The sequence below is a fragment of the Armigeres subalbatus genome, chromosome 2, assembly GCF_024139115.2.
Source record: "Armigeres subalbatus isolate Guangzhou_Male chromosome 2, GZ_Asu_2, whole genome shotgun sequence".
Taxonomy (NCBI): domain Eukaryota; kingdom Metazoa; phylum Arthropoda; class Insecta; order Diptera; family Culicidae; genus Armigeres; species Armigeres subalbatus.
Genome location: NC_085140.1, coordinates 18,570,645 through 18,596,965, shown reverse-complemented (window position 1 = coordinate 18,596,965; position 26,321 = coordinate 18,570,645). Strand labels below are relative to the sequence as shown.

The following is a 26,321-nucleotide window of genomic DNA, read 5'->3' as shown; positions in this document are numbered from 1 at the left end:
TACACCATTCCTTTTCTTTCCAATTTAAATTTATTTAAGGAAATTATGTAGCTCTTTTAGAGCTCTTTATACAAGCAATATTCTATTTAGTAATTTTTACATTGAAGTGGATACTCTGTACTCTGCGCAGCGAGAATAGAGGTGGAGTAGAAACCATAATAGCAGTTGTTTCACTTACGTGGAATCCGTAATAAGGTATCGTTCATTCCACTTCACTCCACGGTGCAGTAGAATCCAAAATAAAGGCCGGTACTAAATAAATCTTTGAAATCTGACCAAATCGATTTTCATGTTGACGGCTGTTGACTGTTTAATATTTGTTAATTTCGATATTTGATTCATAGATCCAAAACTGAAAGATTAAAACACAGTAAAAACCATCAATATCTTTGCTCTCTTTGCCACATCAATTATTTTAGCAAATGGACACAATTTTTTTTACAGAAAAGCTGCGGCTAACTCTTTACTTTTATATAACTTTTAAAAGCTAAAGCAAAAAATCTAGCCGTAATAATCCCTTTCTCTAATGTACGAAGAAGAAATGTATTCAAACCCATAGTTCGTTCTGGCCAATTCCCAATAGGAAACAATGGGACAGAATTGCGCCAAATGCAACTTTTTGCGAAAAAATCGGTGAATGCTAAATGTACCTAAAGAGACGAATGATTTTTTACGCACTTACAAAGACGAAAAAAAACAGAACATATAAATTTGATCTAACTCCACTTTAGAGCAGAAATTACGATTTTTACTTCTTTCATTTAATTATTGACTTAATTTTCTTTAATATTAAACATTTTAATTTTCGGCCATACATACATTCTAAAAATCCATGACAAACCTTTCACAGTCGTTCCCCCTTGTAGTTTTGAAAACCGTGCTTGAATGGTACTAAACAATGATGGATTACAATGTTCGGAAATTGACAAAATGTGACCACTCGTACTTACAATAAAATTTTATTTTTGTTTGCACGACTTATCCACACAATATTATTAATTCCTTAAAAGTAAAGACCTAATCATACCCAGTGCGTTGGGTACGATCTCGGACAATCGACAGTCGGATGGTACCGTTAGATTGCATCGTTTGTGAGCGCGTTGGCCAAATCGTTGAGACCATTCGATAGCTGCAGCATCGCGGCCGACATGTTGGTCAGCGCTTGTGCGATGGCTATTTTGGAATCATCCAATCGTCGCTTCTTCATCACTGATTCCAACTTCTCCGATGTTCGTTTCAGATCTTCCCGCAGCCTCTCATGCTCGGCAGGTCGAGTTGGTTTTGGCTTCAGGAACTCGCTGGTCCCTTCAAGGGCGGACGCGGTCAATTCCACGTACTCCGTCGTGGTCATAGTGGCGTTCACGGCCATGTTCTTTATTTCTTCTGCGGTGGGTTTCCGGATTTCCAACTCGGTAGTAACTGTTTCTTGGTCGTGTACGGTCACCATGGGCTTAGAAAAGGTGGTGACAAATTCCTCATCTAACTGGTCATCGGCATAATGCTCGATGACAATCTCCTCCTTCTGGACACCGGTATCGTCCGGAAAATATTCTTCGTGGTCGTTAACCATGGCTGCATCCAAAGTCACGATGGTATCCGACGATAGTGCTTTAGTCCACTGGTCCAGCACATCAAAACAATTTGATGCCGTAAGTATCCGAATCTCCAGCGGGTTGGGGCCAATCTTTTTGGATCTTCCCTCGGCTACTAACCGGCACTTTCGTTTCAGATTGATAATCACGTCAGCCCAATATTTCACCCACTTAGCAGTCGATTTCAATGTTCCGCCAGGGATTTGGTTCAACCGATGGGTCGCCTCTATCCAAAATCTCTGACGCTCTTTGTAATCTGTTTCAGCACTTTCCTGCTTGGGCCGATGATTGTACTCTTCGAATATTTTAACCAGTTCCTCCTTTTGCTCATTGGACGCACTTTTTGGTTTCTGAAAAAGCGAACAAACATGTATGACACAGATCAAAACTCTCATCGATTAAGGGTTTTACATCCAGTGGCCCCATGGCGGAGGAACACGGAACGATTCCAGACTCCGTGTTTGGAGATTTTTAGCTAACGCGCTCACAAAAAAATGTCGAACTGTTTAGGTAAATATTATTGGTGAACAACGAACGATTTCTTGCGCTCGAAAACAGGATTTTCTCAAAATCTCACACTCATTTAGCACAATTTTGTGGATATTGAGCAGCGCCAAGCGAGCCCTGAGATGTGCTCACGGCGAAGAAAAAGTCGGAAAATTTCACTCAATCACTCCTGCGCGGTGATGACGCTGCTGACGATTGTGATTTGTGAACACGGTGAAAGCGAGATGGGCAGAAAAAAGTGCGTCCTAAAATGCCGTACTAAAATAATAAAGCTGTAAAAAAATCTGGTATTTTGCAATGTGGTTTTGCAATGCAAGAAATTAAACATGATTGTTCATATTAAAAACAAAACTGAAACTAGAGTATTTAACAATTTGCAATACTTGTAAAGTGATGAAAAAGATACATAAAATGTGTCGTCATTCGCGGATGCTAGAAAGTGAGAAATGAGAAGCCCAGAGTAAAAAATATGAGCTCATGTCAAAGTATAGTCGTTTTCAGTTTCAGTTCAAGAGCCGGCCTCGGAAACAGCGTTGCCAACATTTGGGTCGTGAAATAGAATGAACCCTGGAAAGTTTTGTAATGAAAGTACCGCCGAGTGAAGGAGCGTGAGAAACAATAGAAATTCTGATAATGTTTGTATTCTTCACCAGCAACGCACATAAGAATATTCAACAATCTAATATTTTTTATTTATTCATGTTGTCTTACATTTCGACTGTTTTTTTGTGTTTATTAAAGACTCTTTAAATCTTTTTCGACTGTTTTGCAAATGTGTAAAGAATTTGTATTTGTTTAGTAAAAGCTTGCGAAAATGTTGCAGAATATTGATGTAGTGAATCTGGAGTTTGAAGCTCATCTGGGATCTGGTTGTTATGGAGGGTGAGTAACATTTTATGACTCGGGTAGGCGTTACTGAATTGGGCTCGTTCACAAAGTTCATAACGCAAAAAAACACAAATTTGATCCCCCACCCCCACCCCTCTGTGATTTGTTTGCAAAAAAGATATTTTAGTTACACGGACAGATAAATCAACCCAAACTTTGAGTTCAATATACGCACTGTTGAGAATATCGCAGAAAAAATTTATCCAAATTTGGGTAGTTTTCTCTTTCTTTCCCATGATTGTTGCCAAAACTAGAGCAAGATGTAAACACCTCACCGGGGTTGCTCAGCCCAATAACCCAAATTTGAGTAAATTCAATATTCTCAATTTTGAGTTGATCAAGGTTCGCTTTGGATAAATTAAACTCAGCTTTGGGTAAATTGTTTACATGGGATTAAAGGCAAACTAGGGTAAAGTGACCAATAGTGGACCCCCAACCAATAGTGGACCCTCCAGCCATTTTTGCATTATTACTGCACAATGTCAACATTTTGCTATGAAATTCTATCGGGAGAACCTACCTTGCAGTCCAACGATTTGATTACATGCTTTGGAAATGCAATGGAAAGTCAAATTATATGATTTTTTACAATTCTATAAAAAATAAACACGAGAGTGTCTATTACAGGAATATTTTGGAGGGTCCATAATAGGGAAGAAGAACGTCCCGAAACGGGACATGTAAATCAAATGAAGTGTCGACTATAGGGAAGCAATTTCCTATTGTGGACCCCCAGGGGGTCTACTATAGGACAAATTCAGTTAGACTTTAAAATGTTAATTTCAACGAATAACGTCGTGTATTTGGGTGTTTTATGTATGCATCGTGAAGAGGGGATGCAGAGCTTGTTGTTAGATATCAAGCAGAGTTAAGGTTCCCCCAAACACACGCGACGCGACAGTCGCGACGCGATTCTATCTCTTGGCGACAGCGATTCTGTCGCCGTTGGTATGGAAGCGTAAATAGATCATTGCCTGCAGCGACCCAACGATAGAATCGCGGCGTCTAGTTGTCGCCGTCGCGGCGATGATATCGGCATTTTACCCTACCTAGTGCCAGAAAAGTCATTTTACTCAAATTTGGGTTATTGGCCCAAACCACGGTTTTCAGTGTACCAGATAAAGATTGTCGCTGTCGTCGCTCGCTGTCCGGAACATCTTTTGCTGGCGAGGATAGGGGATCTAAATGTCAATGAAGGAAAAATACATACGATTTGACAGTTTGATACCACACATGTTTCGGACAGCAGAACAAAGGGAACCGAACACCCTACACACTTAAAATAAATCGCAGATTTCTGTGAAATTTCACCGAAATCTCAACAGCAGAACAGTTCGGTAAAAATTTTACAGATTTTTCTGTGGTTTTGACAGTTGAATAAAGGAAAATACCGCAGAAAATCGGTGAAATAATTACCGAACAAATCTGCTGTTGAGATTTCGGTGAATTGAAGCAAAATTCACCGAAATCTGTGAAATGATTTAAGTGTGTACTGTCATCGCCTATCTCTTCAATGGGAAAAAATAGTGGCTAGCATCTCTGGGGTTAGCGCGCGGTGGGCCCCACTGACAATTCAAAATTAGTAAACAAAAACATCATTTCAGGACTAATTTTCTGTGATGGAGAAATTGTTGTTAAGCGATTTGTATAAATTTATTACTATTTTCGTTATGTACCACGAATTCCGTGCCGTGAAAAATGTGTTCGATTTTCAATAAAAATGTAATAAGACCGTCATTCAACACAACACGGTTGTTACGGCGTAAAACAAATTTGAATATTTGGTGATAATATTTTATCAGAAAGTAACGCCAACAGCAAAATAATAACGTGAATTTAATGCTGGAGCCAGAAGCATAGCTGTGTGTCATCCGGCTGGAACCGAAGCGACAATCTTTATCTAGTAACTAAAATAAAAAGATATTTCAGTTACTAGATAAAGATTGTCGCTTCGGTTCCCTTTGTTCTGCTGTCCGAAACATGTGTGGTATCAAACTGTCAAATCGTATGTATTTTTCCTTCATTGACATTTAGATCCCCTATCCTCGCCAGCAAAAGATGTTCCGGACAGCGACGACAGCGACAATCTTTATCTGGTAACTAAAATATCTTTTTACCCAACCAATCTGTGACGCATGAAGTTTTACCGTTTTATTGGCGCTTTGATGTTGCATGAAGAAGAAGAAGCTGAAAGATGATAATGTAAAAAATCTCCACGTGAAACCATATACGAAGAAGTTCTTAAAACTCTTCTCAAAAATTCTAAAAGCTATTTTATTGAAAACGGTAAGCAGTACGGGGTTGGACTTTTCTTCTACTGTATAATAAACACAATATTTCTATTCGAAATTTTATTTTCTAATATTACGCTTAAGGTGACTCGGGGAGGCACTAAACACCGTGTTATTTTTCCTATCTTTTGTCTCTTTCTAGCATTTTCACCTCGTAACTTTGGGGCGGCGTATTTCGGTTTTCAGTTGTTTGATGTAACTGTAAATGTATCAGCATGTAGATCACGAGTAAGCACGCGCCGGTGATACTTTTTCAAAATCATAAATATTTGTTGTAGAGAAAAAAATAAGCATTCAATAATGAAAATGATGACGATTTGATGATTGTTCGTGCTTCCCGTGTCACCTTAAAACACAGTATAAGAAAAGTCCAACCCCGTACTGCGTACCATTTTTAATTAAATTGCTTTTAGAATTTTTGAGAGGAGTTTTAAAAACTTCTTCGTATGGTTTCACGTGGAGATTTTTTCGATTATCATCTTTCTGCTTCTTCTTCTTCGTGCATGTATGAAGAAGAAGAAGCAGAAAGAAAAAAAGCACAAAAGAAGCAGAAAGAAAGGAAAGCACACGAAGAAGTTTTTAAAACTCTTCTCAAAAAATCTAAAAGCAATTTAATTAGCAATGGTAAGCAGTACGGGGTTGGACTTTTCTTCTACTGTATAAAAAACACAATATTTCCATTCGAAATTTTATATTCTAATATTACACTTAAAACACAGTATAAAAACCCTGATTAATCCACCAAGCGGTGATGGTGCCTTTCTCGTGCATTATAAAAATAGTATTTTGGCCATAACTTCCTAGCCCATAGTCCGATCTGACCAATTTTCAATAAGGGTTGCTGACGTTTAATCGTCTTTCTTCTTCAAGCGCGTGGCAAGGATGGAGTTTGTTTTCATCGGGAAGCGTTTCCCGATGAAAACAAATCCTATCTTTCCTTTGCGCTTGAGAGAAAGCGATGATTAAACGCCAGCAACCTCTATAGGAAACAATGGTAGAGTATCCTGCGTTGAATGCAACTTGTCGCGACTAAATCGGTTAAGGGCTCATTCACAAATTACATTACAAATTACTCCAAAACGCGGAGGGTTACTGCCCCGAACAAGGGTAGTGGGGCTGGGAAGTTGAACCCCGGCCAGGTACCTCCAAAACCGGGGGAGGAAGGACCTGGAAAGGTCCGTCCACACAAGAAAGACGGTGGTAAGGGGTTACGACAGGCTGTGAGCTCTCAGCCGCACCAGACCAGGGAAATAGAGGGGGATGACGCCTCCTGGACCCTGGTCAAGAACAAGAGGAAACCGAAGACGTCAAGGGCCGAAAAGAAGGCCCAGGCGAATGCGGGTAGCAAGAAGTCTAGGGTAGGCGCCAATCGCTCCAGGGGCGATGCCCTAGTCATCACGGCGGACGAGGCTAAGTACTCGGACGTCTTGAAGGCGATGAGGAGTGACGTCAAGCTCGGTGAACTCGGCGCCGACGTACCCGGATGGGCGAGATGATCCTCGAGCTGAAGCGGGGCGTCTCGCAAAAGGGCGCCGCCTTCAAGAAGTTGGCGGAGGAAGTTCTAGGCGAGACGGTCAAGGTGAGGGCACTCACTACGGAGGTGAATCTAAGGGTTAAAGACCTGGACGAGATCACCGAAGTCGAAGAGCTCGTCACGGCACTGCGGCGACAGTGTGAAGTGGAGACGCTCACCGCAGCCGTTCGGCTACGGAAAGGTCCGGCAGGGACGCAGGTAGCATTGGTTCGGCTATCTGCAGCGGACGCCTCCAAGGTAGTCAAGTTAGGGAGCGTCAAGGTGGGATGGTCGGTTTGCCCTGTGGGCATATACGAGCAACCCGAAGTTTGCTTCAAGTGCCTGGAACCGGGGCACAAGCAATGGGACTGCAAAGGCCCTGACAGAAGCAATCTCTGCCGACGCTGCGGATTGGAGGGACATAAGGCACAATGCTGCACGAACCCTCCCAATTGTTTGATTTGTTCCAGCAAAGCTGTGAACAGCAAGCACCCCATGGGGGTTCGATGTGCCCGGCGTTTAAGCGTGCTGCAAAATCACAGTGCAGGTAACGCAGCTGGCTTGCTCGGCCTCGCCCGAGTGTTTGGTGTGCGCAGGTTTAGAGGAAACGGCGGAACACGTGTTGTTCGTGTGCTCACGTTTTCGCGCAATGCGTGACCACATGCTTGCCACATGTGGTCTGGACACTACCCCGGACAACCTAGTTCGGAGGATGTGTAAAGATGAAGTTGGCTGGAACGCCGTTTTATCGGCTATCGCCCAAATCGTCTCGGAGCTACACAGAAGGTGGCGCGTGGACTCAAGGATGGCTAGTTCAGGCGCAAATAAGAGGTGGTCCAAGGGATCGGAGTCGGCTTCATTGGTCATACCGGTGGTCATGCTCTGTGGTCGACCTCGATCCTTTTATCGAATAAGTGGCCGCGCGAAGTACAACATGGTATCGTCGCTTTCGCGGCGTAGGTCAACCGGGCGGGTTCCGAGCCCGAGGACGGAAAGGGGTCCTCGTCAAGGCTGGGGCAGGCGTAGGCACCGCGTCCTCAAGTCCCTCTGTGTGCTGGCGAATAGGCTCTATCGCAGAAAGTTCAATTTGCGCGGCATCATCATTCTTGATACCAGTCGTGCAGAGGGAAGCAGGCGCGAAGTCGACCCTTCCCACCTTCCGAGGACATAGGGCGTGGTAAGGCCACCTGGAAAGCCGGTAATGCGCTGGCACGATACCATGGTGTTCTTCTAAAAAAGCGAGTCACGAAGTTCGATGCTGCAAGGACACGCAGCTAACCTCGAGGGTGCGTTGTGCACTGGCCCCCCTTTGAAGCATTACTTTCTGGTTGTACCGAAGGGACTATGGGCTTGGCGGCAATGGAAACGGTTTAGCGGGTCGGGGATGTAGTCCTGCCTCCCTCGTTTGCTATTGGAGGTGATCCCTAACCCCACACTTCCTGGACAACCCAGGATGTCTGTTGAGCAGATCCCCCCCCCCCATTACTTAGGAAGAAAAAAAAAACACACACACACATACACACAGGGGTCTCCGAGCCTTCTATAAAAGCTTGTTTTTGGAGCGATCATATAGCCTTTACGTATACTTAGTATACGAGAAAGGCAAAAAAGTAAAAAACACATTATAAGAAAAGTCCAACCCCGTACTGCTTACCGTTTTTAATTAAATTGCTTTTAGAATTTTTGAGAAGAGTTTTAAAAACTTCTCCGTATGGTTTCCCGTGGAGATTTTTTATCATCTTTCTGCTTCTTCTTCTTCAATACTGTGTATTAAGTACAGAACATGCATAATCGAGTTTCAGACATAGTAATTAATTTCCACTCCGGGTGGCTAAAAAATATAGGCAATTAACTTTGAATGTACCGTCGTTCGGGGTGACATTGGGCCTAGGGGGTAAGATTGGGCCAAAAACGAAAAATGTTTCAACTCCCAATATCTCAGAAACTGTTACGAATTTTGATCAAAACTTCAAACGGTTCGAAATTATAGTAAAATTCACGTCTATGAAATCACAAAACAAATTCCAAGAACTAATTGTGCTCGTACCATAATGCTTGGAATTTGAATGTAAAACTATTGATCGAATGAACGCGTATTAAAATAGTGTCAGTAATGCCCCACAAATCGATTATGTACATAATTAGTTTTCAGATCGATGTTACGATAATCTGTTGTTGTTTTGTCGAATTTTATGAATATTTATATAGCAGTTTTAGTTGTTCGTTGCAACGTGCAATTCACGCCGAAAAGGGGTGAGATTGGGCCAAGCCTTTGGTTGATTTGCCATACATAGTTGGCAACAGCCGTAATGCAGGCAATTATTTTTAATGAACGATTGAATCGTTGCATCGTCACCGCTGAACTTTTTTGTACTTGGCCCAATGTCACCCCATGTGAGGGGTGAGAATGGGCCAATTTTAAACAACATATAACTTTGAAGAATTTCCCTCATTTATTGTTTTTTCCCCACACAGTGGTAAATTCATTGTTCAAGCTTGTACTAAACAAATTAAAACTTGATTCCAATGTTAACTACTAGAGCTTTGTAACATTTATTTGGAGTATACCACATTTAGGCCCAATGACACCCCCGTTGGCGGTACTGCAATAAAATGTGAAAATGGTAGTCAAAAATATGTATAGCAACTGCCATTACGGCGAGTGTGGAAGTGTGTGTATAGGGCACTATGCCATGAATCTATTTCTTTTTCAGATACATTATTTAAGCTCTTTTAGTGGAATGTTTTCAACTGTCTAAGACGAGTTTAGTACACCCGATTCTTTTTTTACACGGGGGATGCGTTCCGTGTAAAAAAAAGTTTTCAGTTCAAAATACGAAAATCCGTGTAAAAAAAGTTTTATGATTTCTCGACGAATCATGCAAAATGGAGCAACTTTGCAAAAATTGTGCATGGGATTTTTTTACACGGCCGTGTAAAAAAAAATCCGTGTGAAAACAGAATCGGGTGTACTTTAGTTTAGTAGTACAGTCGGGATTCGCTGGTTGGGATTTTAATACTTGTGTAACTTTTTAGTTGGGCCTCCGCTGGTTGGGTCCCGGACCAACTAAAAAGCAACCGTACACCCAAAAAAATCTGCACGTTGTTTCCACCTGAAAAAGTACGCAGATTTTTTCCACCTGAAATTCACGTAACTTTTACCTGATTTTTTGATAGAATTCTCATTCTACGTGAAAATCAGGTAAGTTCTACCTGAGTTTTTGATAGAATTCACCGGACACGTAAGTTTCACCTGAATTTTCTGAAGCATTTGCAGCTACGTGTGCACGTAAAATGTACCTGAAAATTCAGGTGGAAACAACGTTTAGATTATTTTGGAGTTATACGTATTATACGTCAAAATTCAATGTAAACACGGAAAACGGGATTGGGCGTCCCTGGACATCATTTGTGATGTTCAAGTCGAAATACACGTGATCAAATGGCTTTCAGTTGGCCCAATTAAAAAACCGAATTCGTTAGTTGGGCCGAGGTCGTGGCCAACCAGCGAATCGCGACTGTAGACACTGAAGACGGCCTCACAGTTGAGACCGAAATACGCATCTGTAAAGATACCAAAACGTAGTTGAATTGACGGGGAATGACGGCTTTGGCAGGTTTTGTTCTATTATTGTCACGGGGGGATGATTATGCTCAAATTTGGCCTAAACATTCTTTGCATATCAAAGAATATTGTGGCCAAATTTCATAAAATTTGGTCGACAAAAACCCCCTTGACAATAATAGAGCAAAACCTGCCAAAGCAGTATTTTCCCCTAAATGGAATATAATATTGCTTTTTGGTTTTTCATGAAAGTTAGGATATAACAAGATCAGTAACTATAAATTTTAACGGTTAGTAGTCTTGTTGTTATCTATTTTTATGCATTGAGAAAAGTAAGAGATCAGTCGTGTAATGTTCTGTATACTAGGATTGTAAAGGAACGCCAAAATAGGGCCAGCAAACATTTTTTAGTGAATCTACGGAATTGATGTTGAATCAATCTGGCATCGCTGGTCACATTGGAATACTCGGAACGGTGGGTGCAGTCTCGGGTGCAGTTGACCTCCACAAACGTCAAATCAGAAACTAACCCGCAGGCAAGCTAGCGGCCATTACCGCTCGCGGAAAGCTGGATAAGACATCCTATTAAAATGATTCGATACCTGAAATCAACGAGCAGCCCTACGCCAACTGAGAGGCGATGTCCCTGGCCGTGAACAACATGTGCCATTGATACACTAACCCAAGATGAATACACCACTAGGTGTTCCAATCTGCCAAATTGACGATTCAGCCATCTTGGATTTTAGTATGGAAGAGCCACCCGGTTTATTTATGTTTTGCACCGAAAATGAATTTTTCACCCCCGCCTTCTTCTCGTCCATAAACTGGGCAGATTGAAACACCTAGCTGTGTATTCATCTTGCACTAACCAAAGATTTGATCCGTTTACGAAAAGTCACTCGAAGACAGTCACAGCGTTCTGGGTTGCATGCTCTTAAGGAGCCCCATACACGCTACGACATGTTGTACAGTACACTCCAGCTGATCCGATAAATGTATGGCCGGACTATCGAGGTTTCTCTCGTTAATCCGACAGTCAAATCCATACAAATGAACTAAAACAAAATCACAGCACGAATTGGTAAACTGACAGCATAATGAATTTCAATTGGTGTTTTTCCGAAAATCCGAAAAATTCCGAATTAGCGAGATCCGGACTAACGAGTCGTCGGATTAGTGAGGTCCGGATAAGCAGGGGGATATTGTAGAACTTTGACTCCGCCGGCCCCCAAGTAATTTGGTTCGGTCGGAGTAAAGTCGAAGCGTCTGTGGACAAGTTGTACGACTATTGGACAGTATAATATAACGTTTTGTTTAAGCTACTGTCCCCTTTGATCAACCGTCGGTCATCATTGTCCCTGAAGAATAAGCATGCTGTCTGCAAGCAAATCATCCTCCCTGTGATCGAATACGGCATGGCGGAGAGCTGCGCCAAAACTCATCATTTGAAATGTCAACGAGTTCTAAACATATTTCTGCGGGTGAACATGAACACCCCTCCCAGAACACGAACATTTAAGTCCGGGATGAAAATACTACAAGAATGCTTTGGTGAGTGTAAATAGAGGTTTAGGGTTCGTTGCTTGGCATCCGACCAACTAGTGATCCGGGAGCTATTAAGTCCCACCATAGGTTATCCAATTTCGTAGTGTATATATCAGCTATAGGTTATCAAAATATTAGTTTTAAGTTAAATTTTAAAGCGAACAAATGGTTAAGAAGGCTATGCTGAAAAATAGTGTTTGCAATTGTTAGTGTAGTGATATATAACAAGTTGATAAATAAAATATTCAATACGAATAAATAATATTATGCATTTTGAAATGCACTATTATATTCGAAATTGTGTTTAAAAAATAATCGAATCTTTATCGAAGAACGCCTATTGCTATTTTGTTCTAACAGTCTTTTGACGAATCGTCAGAGGAACGAAAGCGAATGATTCAAAACCGAACGATTTATACGTTGTCCATTCATCACTAATGTGACATGTTGTTCATACGGGTACGCACCATTTAAGCTATTTAAACACGGTGGTGAGGCACTGGCTAGAGCGCTGCACTGGGTCATTACCAAGATTTGGGAGGAGGAAGTTTTGCCGCAGGAGTGGATGGAAGGTGTTGTGTGTCCCATCTACAAAAAAGGCGATAAGCTGGATTGTAGCAACTACCGCGCAATCACACTTCTGAACGCCGCCTACAAGGTACTCTCCCAAATTTTATGCCGTCGACTAGCACCAATTGCAAGGGAGTTCGTGTGGCAGTACCAGGCGGATTTTATGGGCGAACGCTCCACCACGGACTAGGTGTTCGCCATTCGCCAAGTACTGCAGAAATGCCGCGAATACAACGTGCCCACACATAATCTAATCATCGACTTCAAAGCCGCATATGATACAATAGATCGGGACCAGCTATGGCAGCTAATGCACGAAAACGGATTTCCGGATAATCTGACACGGTTGATCAAAGCGACTATGGATCGGGTGATGCGCGTAGTTAGAGTTTCAGGGGCATTCTCGAGTCCCTTCGAAACCCGCACAGGGTGACGGCAAGGTGATGGTCTTTCGTGTCTGCTATTCAACATCGCTTTGGAAGGGGTAATACGAAGAGCAGGGATTAACACGAGTGGTACAATTTTCAATAAGACCGTCCAGCTATTTGGCTTCGCCGATGACATAGATATTATGGCACGTAACTTTGAGAAGATGGAGGAAGCCTACATCAGAATGAAGAGGAAGCCAAGCAGATCGGACTAGTCATCAACACGTCGAAGACGAAGTACATGATAGGAAGAGGTTCAAGAGAAGACAATGTAGGCCACCCACCGCGAGTTGGCATCGGTGGTGACGAAGGTGGTAGGTGGTAGAAGAATTTGTGTACTTGGGCTCACTGGTGACTGCCGAAAATGATACCAGCAGAGAAATTCGGAGACGCATAGTGGCTGGAAATCGTACATACTTTGGACTCCGCATAACGCTCCGATCGAATAGAGTTCGCCACCGTACCAAACTGACAATCTACAAAACGCTCATTAGACCTGTAGTCCTCTACGGACACGAGACCTGGACGATGCTCGTGGAGGACCAACGCGCACTCGGAGTTTTCGAAAGGAAAGTGCTGCGTACCATCTATGGTGGGGTGCAGATCGCGGACGGTACGTGGAGGAGGCGAATGAACCACGAATTGCATCAGCTGTTGGGAGAACCATCCATCGTTCACACCGCGAAAATCGGACGACTGCGGTGGGCCGGGCACGTAGCCAGAATGTCGGACAGTAACCCGGTGAAAATGGTTCTCGTCAACGATCCGACGGGCACAAGAAGGCGAGATGCGCAGCGGGCAAGGTGGATCGATCAGGTGGAACATGACTTGCGGACCCTCCGTAGACTGCGTGGTTGGCGACGTGTAGCCATGGACCGAGCCGAATGGAGAAGACTCTTATATACCGCACATGCCACTTCGGCCTTAGTCTGAATAAATAATAATAATAACGCATCATTTGATTTCGATACTCCAAAGTGTGCAGAACAAATTCCTGAGGATGATCCTTAATGGAACGTACACACCAGTCAAGCAGTTTGACGAACATTGACTCCGCCCCCGAGAAAACGCTTTGGTTGCTGTTTTGTTTGAACGTGTGTGAAGTTGTTCGAACAACCATTTGACAGTTGGCGGCTCGGTTGGAAAAAATTAAAACGGTTTGATTTTGGTTTGAGTTGTCGGGGGTGGAGTCAAGGTTCGCCGAACATGTTTGAGCATTTGTAGTGAAGTTGCACAAACCCCCATATATTTTTTGATGGTTGGTGCTCAAGTTGGCACTTCGGTCGTTCGTGTGTGATATTGTTGGTCGAATAAATTGATTGTTCGTGCCGATGTTGGTGAAACTTGATGGATGTTTGAATAAACGAGAGGTGGAGTCAATGTTGGTCAAACTGCTTGACCGTGTGTACGTTCCATAACACCCCTCCCAGGAGGACGCCAACTTCTGAGGTCCACCGTCTGGTCGGTATTAAAACACTACAAGAACGCTTTGGTTAGTGTAGAGATCGGTTTAGGGTTCGTCGCTTATCTTCGGACCAGGCTTCAATTAGGGCGCTGTAGTGAATGAGATTGATACTTCGACCAAAACAACTAATTCACGGTGCTGTCGTATTCAAATCAAACCACCTCCGCCGAACGAAAGCAAGATGCCACACGAATTGTCAACCACAATAAAAAATCACAACATCCATTGTTGTTCCAATCTAGGTTATCAAATTATTATTGTAAATATTTGTGTAAATAGTTAGGTTATCAAATTTTAAAAATTAACCAATGCCTCTTTAAGGCTACCTTGAAAAATTAGATAAACGTGTATAAATTAAAATTAAAACAATTAAAATTAGAAACTAAACTTAAGTTGAAGGGCCAAAAGGCCAACCACTTGAAATGCTATAAAAATAATGTGTACGACAAAAAAATGGAAAATAAATGAATTTTTAACTAAAATTTGATGTCGATTTTTCGGTGGATGTGAACAGACTCGCGTCGGAACGGCAGGATGGACACAGAGCTGGAGGTGAAACATCGGCAGCAGCTGGAGAAGCCCTGGCCCGTGGGATGGAGGCAACACATCGACATCGGCAGCAACTGGAGCTCTGCCATGTACATCGTGAAGGAGGCGTGCGTTGGAGTGGAATAGCAGACGGCTTAGCCTTGCGGTTGGCTTTGCAGCGAGTTTTGTGAGGTTCTCCTCGCTGCAACCAACAGATTGGTGCCTCTGCTATTATCATGACGATTCGCGAAGTCGAAGCAAATTCTGCTCTTCCCTCCTATGGGAAATCCCATTGCTATCTGTCAGAGTTTGAGTGAAACATGGCCGCCATCTCCTCCTCTCTGTTGCTCTACTGTAAAAACCCATAAAGAACTGTCATTGTTTGTGTGAAGAATTTTGCTTCGACTTCGCGAATGACAGTCAGGTTTTATGCTCGCTGTACAGGCCTTGGAAAATTCGTTCAAAAACGAACGAATGCTTCGTTTTTAGCCCGTAGTGAGGTTTAAATTTCGGTGCACCGATTGATGTGCGCTCGACGACGTGCTGCTGGCTGCACGAACAAGGGAAGAGGCAAATATGAAGCATTCGTTTTAAGGTTCCCCCAAACACACGCGACACGACAGTCGCGACGCGATTATATCGCTTGGCGACAGCGATTCTGTCGCCGTTGGTATAGAAGCGTAAATAGAACATTGCCTGCAGCGACCCAACGATAGAATCGCGGCGACTAGTTGTCGCGGTCGCGGCGATGAAATCGCTTAGGTCTGGGGGAGCCTTTATACATTGAAAGTGGGGAGTTTTGAACGTGGTATCTTCACAAGCCGGGTAATGCCGAGGAGACATTGTTTAGTAGGGTAAAGACACTATAGACGAAGACGGTAAATGTTCCAATTGGAATTCCAAATTTACTGTCAGTGTCATTCCAATCGAGCAAGAGACCTGTCATTCCAAAATATCTCGCGCAACATTTGGCAAGGGTTCATTTGAACCAGCACGAATAAATATGTTTGTATTATTATTTGAATATATTTCGATGGATTTAGATAAAAAAGTGTTCGTATGTGGTTGAAAATCAATTAAACATGTTTATAGTGAATTGTGGCTTTTTATTGGGTGGTTGAACACGGTACAAATCAAATATTTTTGAAGTATGAAATTCGTATAGACCAATGTGGAAAGTATATCAAGCATTAGCAGTGTTGCGGACGCAGAGTTGCCTGGTGATTTATTTGTTCAGGAATCAGACTTCCTGTCTTTGTATATAGTGTCTTTACAGTAGGGCAGCTTGAAATGAATATGCTTCCTTCTTTCATCGGCAGTGTTTCAGATGCGAGTAAGTGTTGTGTATATGAAAAACCAATGAAAATAAATACTAAGGTATGGAAATCCATATATTGTGTGCGTGCCTTTCGTGTATGGCGAAAAAGCTTTCACTACTACATTCGAACGAGCTCCCATAAGAAGCCGTGCAAATATGTACGTCACCATTTGCTGTTTACATTTCCCATCATCCACTAATACACTTGCATTTGGTCTTCTTCCTCACCTTCTATCTATTCTCATTGATGCAAAACCATATTAGCGAGGAAAGGCGAGGAAGAGAGAGAATGCATCATATACCTCTCTTTTACACATTCATTCCAACTGAAATGCGCAACTCACTATAAGTGAGTGCTTGATTTCACTCTCCGGCTGTTTCGTACAGCAGTGTCATATGGAGCGAGGAAGCATTCTTCACTAAGCACTTTGAAACTGTTCTCTCATGAAGCTACCTTCCTCGGGAGTATATCTGGTGCTGACGCATTGGTCCTCCTCATCTTCATTGCTTCATTCATCCAAGCCCTCTGTCGCTGTATTGAGGGTGGCCAGATTATATTTTGATAAATCGGTAGCTTGACTGTAGAAAAATAGGTAGTTATCGGTAGGCCGGAAAAGTTTAAAACCATTAAATAAAATAATAATTTCACATGGCGTACTTAGCCTCATGTTGAAAAAGCTTATGTAACGTTTTTCAATGTATGTAAATGAACGTACATCTTGTAATTAAGTATTTGGGAGCCATAGTTTATTGTTTATAAGTAATTTCACTATCTGGATTAAAATTGGTTGCGATTAGGTTCAGATTAATATCAAATATTCTTTTCCAATTTGAATCTTCTCGGGTACTTATTCAAGAGGACGTATGTGATTTTGTAAACAAAGATTCAAACGTCGATTTGTCCAATCTGATGGCACTCCCAAGCAAACCAATTCCACCAACAGGTGGCCGAAGGCTTCCCCTACCTCTCTGTGGTGATGGTTTGCGTGGGAGTGCTATCAGATTGGACAAATCGACGTTTGAATCTTTGTTTACAAAATCACATACGTCCTTTTGAATAAGTACCCGAGTCTTAAACTATAAAATAACGAAATTTGTAGATTTCCCAGCAATATTATTTTTACATTTTAAATTTAGTTTCATATAAATAATTATTATCTATGTTGCTGTTCAGAAAAATTCCACACTTGTAAAGCTGATTGGCCTGAAGAAATTATGACATATTCATACAATAATGTATTTGTAATTTGTAGAACATTTGAATCTTACGATTTTCGAATTAAATTAAGGTTCGAACCTGCACAAAAAAAGAACTTATCGATTGACAGCTTCAAATATTAGAAACTTAACATGTATAAAGATGAATCTAGAATAGCCTCTTGTGAAAGTGCATGTTTTTGTTACCGTTTCCGAATCAATATGGCCTGACAATCTGAATGATTGCTGATAAATCCAAAGTTATTAATTGACTTCAGACCGTTTCATTTTTCAAAGCTAGCCACACATCATAGTCAACTTCATAGCCTTGTACTATAACGACGACAGGAGACCTCCATAAAGGTGATCTAAAATATTTAGACCGAAATAGCCCTTTTCTAAATGAATATTTTATGAAACATAAGCTACGTTTTGACAGGGCAAGTGAATTGAACAACTCAGTTGAATTCAATTGACTTGCCAAAAGTTAAACATGTTCAACTTTCTTTTCGTTCAAGTGAATTGAATTAAGGTGTTTACACTTTCAGTTCGCGTTCGATTCAAGCGACTTGCTCAATTCACTTGCCTTGTCTAAACGTAGCAATATTGTTCACAAAAGGTGTAATTGAAACCACCGTAGAAATAATCACAAAAATAGTTGTATCATCACATAATCTCCATATTCTTAACAATCTAAAAGCAGTTACAGTCAAAGCTCCATGAGACGATATTAAAGGGACCATCGACTCATGGAAATATAGAGATGTGGAATAGAGAATCCTTGGAAAGCTATTTAAAGGGACCATCACAGTAGTCCAGAAAATATTTCTTAGTATGGCATAATTTGCTTCCATGAGTTGATATCGAGTTATAGAACATCGACTTATAGAGGTTTGACTGAATCAATAAAAAGATTTTGAGAAAAACTAATGAATAGGAAAAAATAGTAGACAATAAACTTCCCAAGTCCCAATTAATTTTTAATTCATAAAAGTTAGGAAAAAAATCCTAAAAAATGCCTATGACATAGCTGCCAAATATTGAACAAAACTGTTTTGATATTTCAAAGTAATAGATGCGGATAATCGTTAAATTATGTTTATCAAAGAAGCAGTAATATCACAAGTGGCAGGAATGATAATTATTGAATACTCTGATTGTTTCGGAGAAGAGCCAGCCTCGGGCTGCAAGTCTCCTAAATAAAGACAAAAAAAAAATACTCTGATCCTGTCCTTAATCTATTTATGTGGTCTGAAATATGAATTCGATGCAAAATGTCATAATAGAAAAGACCAAATTAAGATGCAGTCGCCTCTCCACATCTTGATATTGAAGGAACCATGGAGATAGTGAGAGATCAAGGAATGGAAGGACAATTAAGATGAGTACCAGATCCCAAAAACCTCGTTGCTGTGAAAAACGACAACAAAACAAAAATCGTGTCCTGTTATTGATGTGTTTGTTATTGTTATGGTCTAAAAATTTGGACATATTGACATAAGGAGAGTGAAACTTGAATAAAATATGATCAGAACAGATCGAGATGCAGAGATATCTGGAAAGGGAGATTATTAAGATGTTGAAAGCTCAAATATATGTAGATTGAAGGTACTGAGGAAACCATCGATATAGGGAGAGATATCGAGATGTAGAGTGTCGACTGTATTGAATATTCAACCAATTTATTATTAAACTATTCTGATAGTAGTTTGTCTGATAATTACCTGAAATTTTTCAAATCGTTTATAAGAAAGATTACTACGTTGGCTGTGCTTTTATTTGGCGGGTTGAAAATCGGTAGTTCTCGGTAGGAATTTTGAAAAATCTGTGGTTTTTGATCTCTCGTTTGTGAATCGGTAGGTGAGTCAACAAGGACTACCGAGAAATCGGTAGGTCTGGCCACCCTGGCTGTATCAAAGCGGCATAGAATGAAAGCTTGGTCGCGACAGTTAGGACCTGTTAGGACTAGAAATTTTATATACGACACAAAGAAGGAGGACCTAGGTCGATCACTTAATATATTACCATATTACAATATGTAAACATCAAAAACTTAATAAAATAAAAATTAATGTTACCTGGGAGGGAGATTCAGATTAAAAAAATATGAATGTCAGTGCAGACCTAACATTAATTGTCATGAAACGTCACCGCAGACCTAGCTGAAAATGTTTAATAAATGGGGAGTATCGATACTGATAATTCGCTTGAAAACTATAAAAAGCAGAAAATTATATTGAACATTATCAATCTATTTTTGAAACGACGGTTGTTGGACAAAAAATGCCTAATACAATCGAACTGTGAAACTCGTTTGAAAATGGTGTCCATTGTAAAGAGAAAAGGAGACGTATAGGATACATCTTCTTGCAATGATTCCCTTTGCTTATCGCTTATTAATTCATTATCTGCATCGCTCGTTTCACGTTCTTCAAAGTCAACCCAATCCGCAGCTACAGTAAATTTTTTTTCGTAATTTTAATCGTGAATAGTCGGGTTTTGACGATTTGAAAAAATCTGTAAAGTGTTCGTCGTCCGAATCTGGAATATATGATGAAGGCATGGAAGAGAGATTTCGCTTTGCAACTTCCGTCTTTTCCCACCCGTTATGAAACAAGCTACTTCGAAATGCAAAAGAGAACAAAAACACATTTGCCAACATGAATAATCAATCCTTGCCAACCATTTCTTTAAATTTCTTCAAAATTCTTTATATCAAAATTTTTAAAAAAATTCTTATGAACCATCGATAGCGATCGATGTCGTTTCATAAAGAATTTTAAATTACTCAAAAATTGCAAAAGTTTTTTTTTCCAAAATATCGATACCGTTAAAACGGTTAAAACGATATGATTTTTCACCGTTATACTTTATCGATATGTCAGAATTTTTGATAAGAACTTTAATTTTCGGTTCTTCAGAGGAACATCAAGAGTTTACTTTTATGCAGATTTTTATTTATTTATTTATTTGCCTAATCGTTAATCGAACCTGGAAGAAAGAATACTGTGGAACCTTTGCTCAGAGATCTTAATCATTAGACCACAATGTAGTTTTGATTGGTACACAGAAAGAAAAATCATTATTGAAATTAAAAAAACCATTGGTAAAAATAAAAAGTTGCTTTGGTTCTTTTTCGTACACTGAATTAAAATATCATCCTTAGGGCGACTGATTGCGCATTCCCCACCTCTAAAATAAACCTCCTCCTACTACCGTATGTTGCCCTGGTGCATCAGACACAACCGCCTAAAATCAAATGAAAATCATCCGAACAGCGAACAATTGCCATGATGCTTGTTGCATGTTTCGTCTTTCATAACAATGAATGTGCTCTTACCAACCAAGTTCCATCCATTGATCGGATGATTATTTTTTTGGTTCTGCCCTATTATGAAATTCATTCAGAATTGGTATGATTTTAAATGCTGCTGACTTGTGCAAACTACATTGGCATCGGCATTATCGCCATTTGTATAATTTTCCTCGGAAGCTGAGCACACATTTTTATAAAGTAGAGTTTTTGACAGGAATTTTTATGTTGGGAAACAGGTTGATGAGTTCGGTAAGCCAACGACAGTATCTACTAAATGTAAGTAAATTGTAAATTCATTAAATTTTACAGAAAAATCTCGAGAAAAATGTCCTTTCGGCCAAGCTTTTGGTCAAGGTGGAACATCATCCCAGAAAATGGCGAGATGGAACTGCCGACGGTAAATATTTTGATCAACTTCTGCTGCTTTGGATGGCGTATGTAAACCCGGCGAGACGACGGCGTATCGCAGATGCAGCTCTGGTATCAGGTTGCGCTCACGGGCTACGTATTTTCCGCGCGTACACAGAGGATGACGAAATGAGGCTCGAAGGATAGTTTAAGTTGGCACAATTTTGCATAAGTATATAATGTTAAGCATGTTAAGTATAATTTATGGACCGCATGAAAATATTTCCGTGATGGAGGAATAAAATAAATTTTACTGAATAAAAACGTCTTTCATACAGAATCAAAATAAATATTACATTTCAAAACAAAAAATAAATCAAAGTTTGTATGTAAAGCTTCCAGTTACTATTTGAAACTCGTACGAAAATCATCTGATCTGTCATTCGGTATTCGCTTGAAAATCAGTCGGATGTCGGATGATCTGTCATTCGGTATTCGCTTGAAAATCAGTCGGATATTGGATGATTCACATACAGTGTTTACCATGCGGCATGTGGTACATTGAAATGGTTGTCATCCATCAAGTGTATGATTCTCGTTAAGGGGCGGGAGCGAAGCAATGGTTAGTCGATATGAGGCTGATGTTTTGGTTCAGTGTAGAGAGTTGTGAATGCTCAAAATAAAAGTATGAAAGCTTTTGTTGCAACCATGGTTTAAAAGGTGCATGCCATTCTAAAATTAAAAGTTTGAACTTTTAAAAAGATGTTGTAGAACTGTCAAAAAGAAAAGATTACACCGTAAATAAAAGAGTAGATTAGTTTCTTTTAGAAAGGAAAGTTTGATCTCCTCAAAGATGGAATTTCCCACCCCCTTATCCATTAACTATTTTTTCTGCCTTTCTTGTATATTTAGGTATATCTATATGAAAAAATCACATGTAATTTTTTGTTTGTTTTTTATTTCATAATTTATATTATCTTGGAAAATGTGTTGCAGCTCCGAAAAGTACCAACAAGATCACTAGCCGACGGTGCATTGCACTGTGTATGTTCCGCTGAGTGTTCCGCCATAGATTTTCTTTTGATCATAGTCAGATTACAAAAACAAAAATCTGTGAAAAAATAAAATTCTCGCATAAGTACACCGCTGGCGTTGAGTCTGGCACGCTACGCGCATTTTTTATGGTTCAAAAATATAATATTCATTATGACCTACCTCTAATACCGTAGATTTTCAGTGCCTCGGATATTTGCTCTTGCTCATATGTAACCGTTATGCCCGAATACTTGAACAATTGTGCAAGGCATATATGCACTTCTGGGCAATTTTCTAATCCACCGACACAACTTCTAAATACTTTTGAGGACGCTTTCAGTGTTACCCGCACTTGTTTCGATGCAACCGGCACGAAAAGAGCGCCCATCATTACAAATTAAGCAACAAAACAATTTTCAGAAGGAAAAACTCCCTTTTCTTTGAAACAAGAAAAAACAAAAAAAAACACTGCGGTATTGTTTTGATGGGCGACGATGACAAGAGCTGCGACGGATAGAGAGATGAGAGCGAAAGTAACAATGCTTTCCCTCAATATTTTTGACTGTTTTACCAATTTTACATTGAATGGATGAACTTTTATTTATGCAAAGGAAGCATTTGAAAAAAACTTTAGAAATGAAAAAATAACTTTAACCAAAAGCAATTTTATTTTTAGTTTTAGGAAAACGGAGCACTTTTCAAATGTAAAGTGCTAAACATTCTGTAAAACAATATTCGTTTTTTGTGTGTAATAGCTAAATTGCATTAACATTCTATCCCATATAATTTTCATTCAAATATAATCAATATGTAGGGGAATTATTTCCCTTACCCCAAAACATCAATTACCGGCAATATCCCTTCATAATCAAAAAGCTAATGTCGTTTCATTCAATAAATTTTTACCTCAAGAATATAAACTTCTGGAGATCAACAAACGCCAAAATACCGATGATTCGATGAACAAAAAGAGATAAAGGTGTAGTGGTGATGAAATAAAGTTTCATGAATGCTCATGTCGTTATTGCGAAATGGTAAAGATGTTCCGGTGTTCATCTTTAAAATGCTTTTTCAAACTATATCATTGCATTGATTTACGAGAATTTAGATAACGATTCATTGAAATTTATATCATTATTAGGAATAAATTAGTGTGAAGAAATATCGACAGAATTATTAAATTTTATATAAATGACTTTAAATGAGTTTTGGTTGTTGAGTTGGTCGAGATAGATGCTGACAAGAGATTCGTGTTTTATTTATACTGAATTTATTCCGCCGCATTTTGTGATTCCCTCCATAGGGAAGCGAAAAACGACTATGTTCCGGACACTTCTTAATTTAATACGCCGGGAGAGAGAGAGTTTCACGAGACACTTCATATTTCAAATTCCCGCACTCGGAACGTTATCTAAAACTCGAGAAAGTCACGCACCGGCTTCAATGAAATCAACGAAAACATCGATGACACGCAAAACAAAAATTGGTCAGTCCGCATGACGCTTGCTTTGGTATTTTTTGCTCGTCGATAATTTTCTTGCGTCATGACGTTTAATTTTATTGTTATTTCGTGTGTAGTATCTGGATCTCCCTCCCAGAATGTTACTAAATAACTTTTATCCTCTTTTACTTTTACTTATTTCCAGGGGTGTAGTTTGTTTGCCCTCGTTGGCCGTGCGGTAAGACGCGCGGCTACAAAGCAAGACAATGCTGAGGGTGGCTGGGTTCGATTCCCGGTTCCGGTCTAGTTAATTTTCTGATTGGAAACTGTCTCGACTTCCCTGGTCATAAAAGTATCATCGTGTTAGCCTCATACTATACGAATGCAAAAATGGTAACCTGGCTCGCCCTGAGCACTAAGCTGCGAGGCGGCTCTGTCCCAGTGTGGGGATGTAATGCCAATAAGAATAAGAAGAAGAGTTTGTTATAACTGCATTCTTACCATTTTTGATTGCTTAATGACTTCCTGACACCAATTTTTAAAAAGAAAACGTTACCTATTACAGAAATAAGCCTGGAAGCTGACAACCAAAAATAAATCTTCAAAATTAATCATATCCTATTTCTTCTCCGTTAAATGCAGCCACGTGTGTTTGTTTCGCAATAAGAAAGACAAAAGAAGCCGCCGTACCGTAGTAAAATCTATTCCATACAGCAGCCCAGACTATGCCTACCAGGCGGTACTCAAAGAGCACACCATTCTGTCGCAGGTGAACCATCCACGCATTCTTCGTTACTTCGGTTTCTTTCAAACCGAAGACTCGTGGAACATGGTAACGGAATTTGCTGAACGTGGAAATCTGGCAAAGTTTCTGGAGCGGCGTTCAAAGCACAATGAGTACCTATGTCAACGTTCTGTAATGGCAAAGTTCGGTGACATTGCAGAGGCCCTTCAGTATCTACACCAACGTAAAGTAATCCACCGCGACCTAAAGCCGGAAAATGTTCTGATCGATGCCGACAACCGGTTGAAGTTGGCCGATTTTGGCATAGCAAAAATTTTCACAAATGCGATCCCGGGCGAGGAACTCAATATGACGATAGTTGGAACACCGCTGTACATGGCCCCGGAGGTGGCCAGTGGAAAAGCGTACGATTACAAAAGCGACATATGGCCATTGGGGATTATCTTCTACGAGCTGTGCATGCTGGAGCATCCATTCATGGAGAACTGTCTGGTGATAGGAGATGACGGTAAGGAACGATTTGTGACGCCACGGGTTGATTGCGTCCGAAGGGGATATCAGGACGAGATTCAGACACTGTGTGAGATGATGTTTCAGGTAAATCCGAAAAAACGCTGGACGTTGGAGAAAATTTTGAAAAATGATCGCATTATTCGACTGATGAAGCGGGAGATGTGATATGGAAGAGAAACTGACTGTGTCGTCTGATTTTATAATTTATTTGAAGAATGTATCACATATCTTAGCGTTTATTCTAAGGAATGTAGAAAAGTGTCTGATTTTATAAAGTAGATCGCAAATAAATTTTGTTATGCATAATCAAACTTCAAAGTTGTTGTTGAAAGCTTTCATTACTATCACCTCGCAACTATAGAAACAGCCTTTCAATAAGATGAGTTATTACTTTTTATATAATTCCATTACCGGATTGTAATTCTACTGACTCGTTGTTTGACATTGACTTTAAAGACCATCTTCTATGCATCGTACTTGGTTGAGTCGAATTCGACACATTAATGCCGGCCTTACCATTTAGCTATATGATGCTGATTGCTGGTTCATAATCCAGTAATGGAATTCAGTGTGAAAGCTCTAATTCGTCTTATGGACAGTTGAGGACATTCCACTAGACAGGATCAAGAATGATTTTCTTCTCTACAGAAACAGTAAAAGCTAAGAATTTAGAAATGAAAATTTAACCATAACAACAGGTAAATTTTTCAAGTTTCAAGACAATGGAGTAAATAAATTTCATAGAAATATTCTTATAACTTCTAAATAATCAACCGTTTGTTTACAAAGTATGATAAAAGCACGCGGGAAATAGTTACGTTTTTGTTTAAATTGTTCTATGAAGAAATTTGTACAATTGAATATGCTTGTAGGGAACACGTGGTTTTATGGTACTTGTATTCGATTCTTAACTAGACAAAAATAAATGACTTTCCTTTCTCAACAAATCTGCATTCATTCAAAATTCAATCATGCCTGTCACGTTTCTGTCCATTCATTCAATTGCATCAGCCATTCAATTCAGAGGAAAAAGTATATAAACGCACTTAAAATCACATATGAAGCTTTTTCTCCTACGACATGAAATTCTACGATTAGACGGAAACACATTTTGTACGAACTGAATAAGAATTTCGATAAGTGTGCCTCTCGATCGATCAAAAAAATAATTATTATGGATAACCGATCCGTACAACAGCAACATTGAATTCTTCCATATATGTATCTCTGCTGCAACGGGTTCTAATCGGGGAAAGCGTCGATAGGTTTCTCTAGCTATGTATAACGCTCAAACTTCACGAGAGTATTTCAACGGTATCAGCAAAACCAGTAAAACTTCCGTTTCATCGTTTACAGTTGTCGTAGAAAGAGTACGAACCACGGCTGGCAATGTCGGCAAACTCGCGCTTCGGAGCGCACAGCTTGTTTGAATATTCGGTGTTGCGCTTCCTGTGTTGAATAACAAAAATGTGAAATTAACATTTTTTCCATGAGCAGTTTTATTATGTTCAGA

General features: G+C 40.1%; 3 protein-coding genes across 7 annotated transcripts in view; 1 reads left to right on the top strand and 2 right to left on the bottom strand.

The window, feature by feature from the left end:
• Positions 1 to 943: 943 nt before the first annotated feature.
• On the bottom strand, positions 944 to 2,302 carry LOC134214088 (uncharacterized). The gene is made up of 2 exons (XM_062693526.1): positions 2,004 to 2,302; positions 944 to 1,942 (listed from the first exon to the last, which is right to left on the bottom strand). Exons 1-2 carry the CDS (start codon positions 2,016 to 2,018, stop codon positions 1,076 to 1,078), a joined length of 882 nt encoding a protein of 293 aa, XP_062549510.1. The 5' UTR covers positions 2,019 to 2,302; the 3' UTR covers positions 944 to 1,075.
• Positions 2,303 to 2,621: 319 nt separating this feature from the next.
• Positions 2,622 to 25,119, top strand: LOC134218025 (serine/threonine-protein kinase Nek5-like). 2 transcript variants are annotated; one of them, XM_062696902.1, is made up of 3 exons: positions 2,622 to 2,734; positions 2,841 to 2,981; positions 24,193 to 25,119. In XM_062696902.1, the coding sequence occupies exons 2-3, from the start codon at positions 2,914 to 2,916 to the stop codon at positions 24,971 to 24,973; spliced, it is 849 nt and encodes a 282-aa protein (XP_062552886.1). In that variant the 5' UTR covers positions 2,622 to 2,734; positions 2,841 to 2,913; the 3' UTR covers positions 24,974 to 25,119. The 2 variants fall into 2 exon arrangements, with proteins under 2 accessions (XP_062552886.1, XP_062552885.1); XM_062696901.1 differs by having other exon boundaries at positions 2,669 to 2,981.
• LOC134218023 (pancreatic triacylglycerol lipase-like) overlaps positions 24,999 to 26,321 on the bottom strand; it is an 89,165-nt gene continuing 87,842 nt past the window's right edge. For all 4 annotated transcript variants that reach the window (XM_062696897.1, XM_062696900.1, XM_062696898.1 and 1 more), the window contains one exon: positions 24,999 to 26,257. In XM_062696897.1, the coding sequence (XP_062552881.1) occupies positions 26,152 to 26,257 (106 nt within the window). In that variant the 3' untranslated portion in view covers positions 24,999 to 26,151. The remainder of the gene's footprint in view (positions 26,258 to 26,321) is intronic.

What these genes read in the sequence shown, in the direction of transcription:
- LOC134218025 (XM_062696902.1), top strand. Translation starts at nt 2,914, where the DNA reads ATGTTGCAGAATATTGATGTAGTGAATCTGGAGTTTGAAGCTCATCTG. An exon ending in GGATCTGGTTGTTATGGAGG is followed by an intron (nt 2,982 to 24,192) that starts GTGAGTAACATT and finishes CGTTAAATGCAG; the next exon opens with CCACGTGTGTTTGTTTCGCA.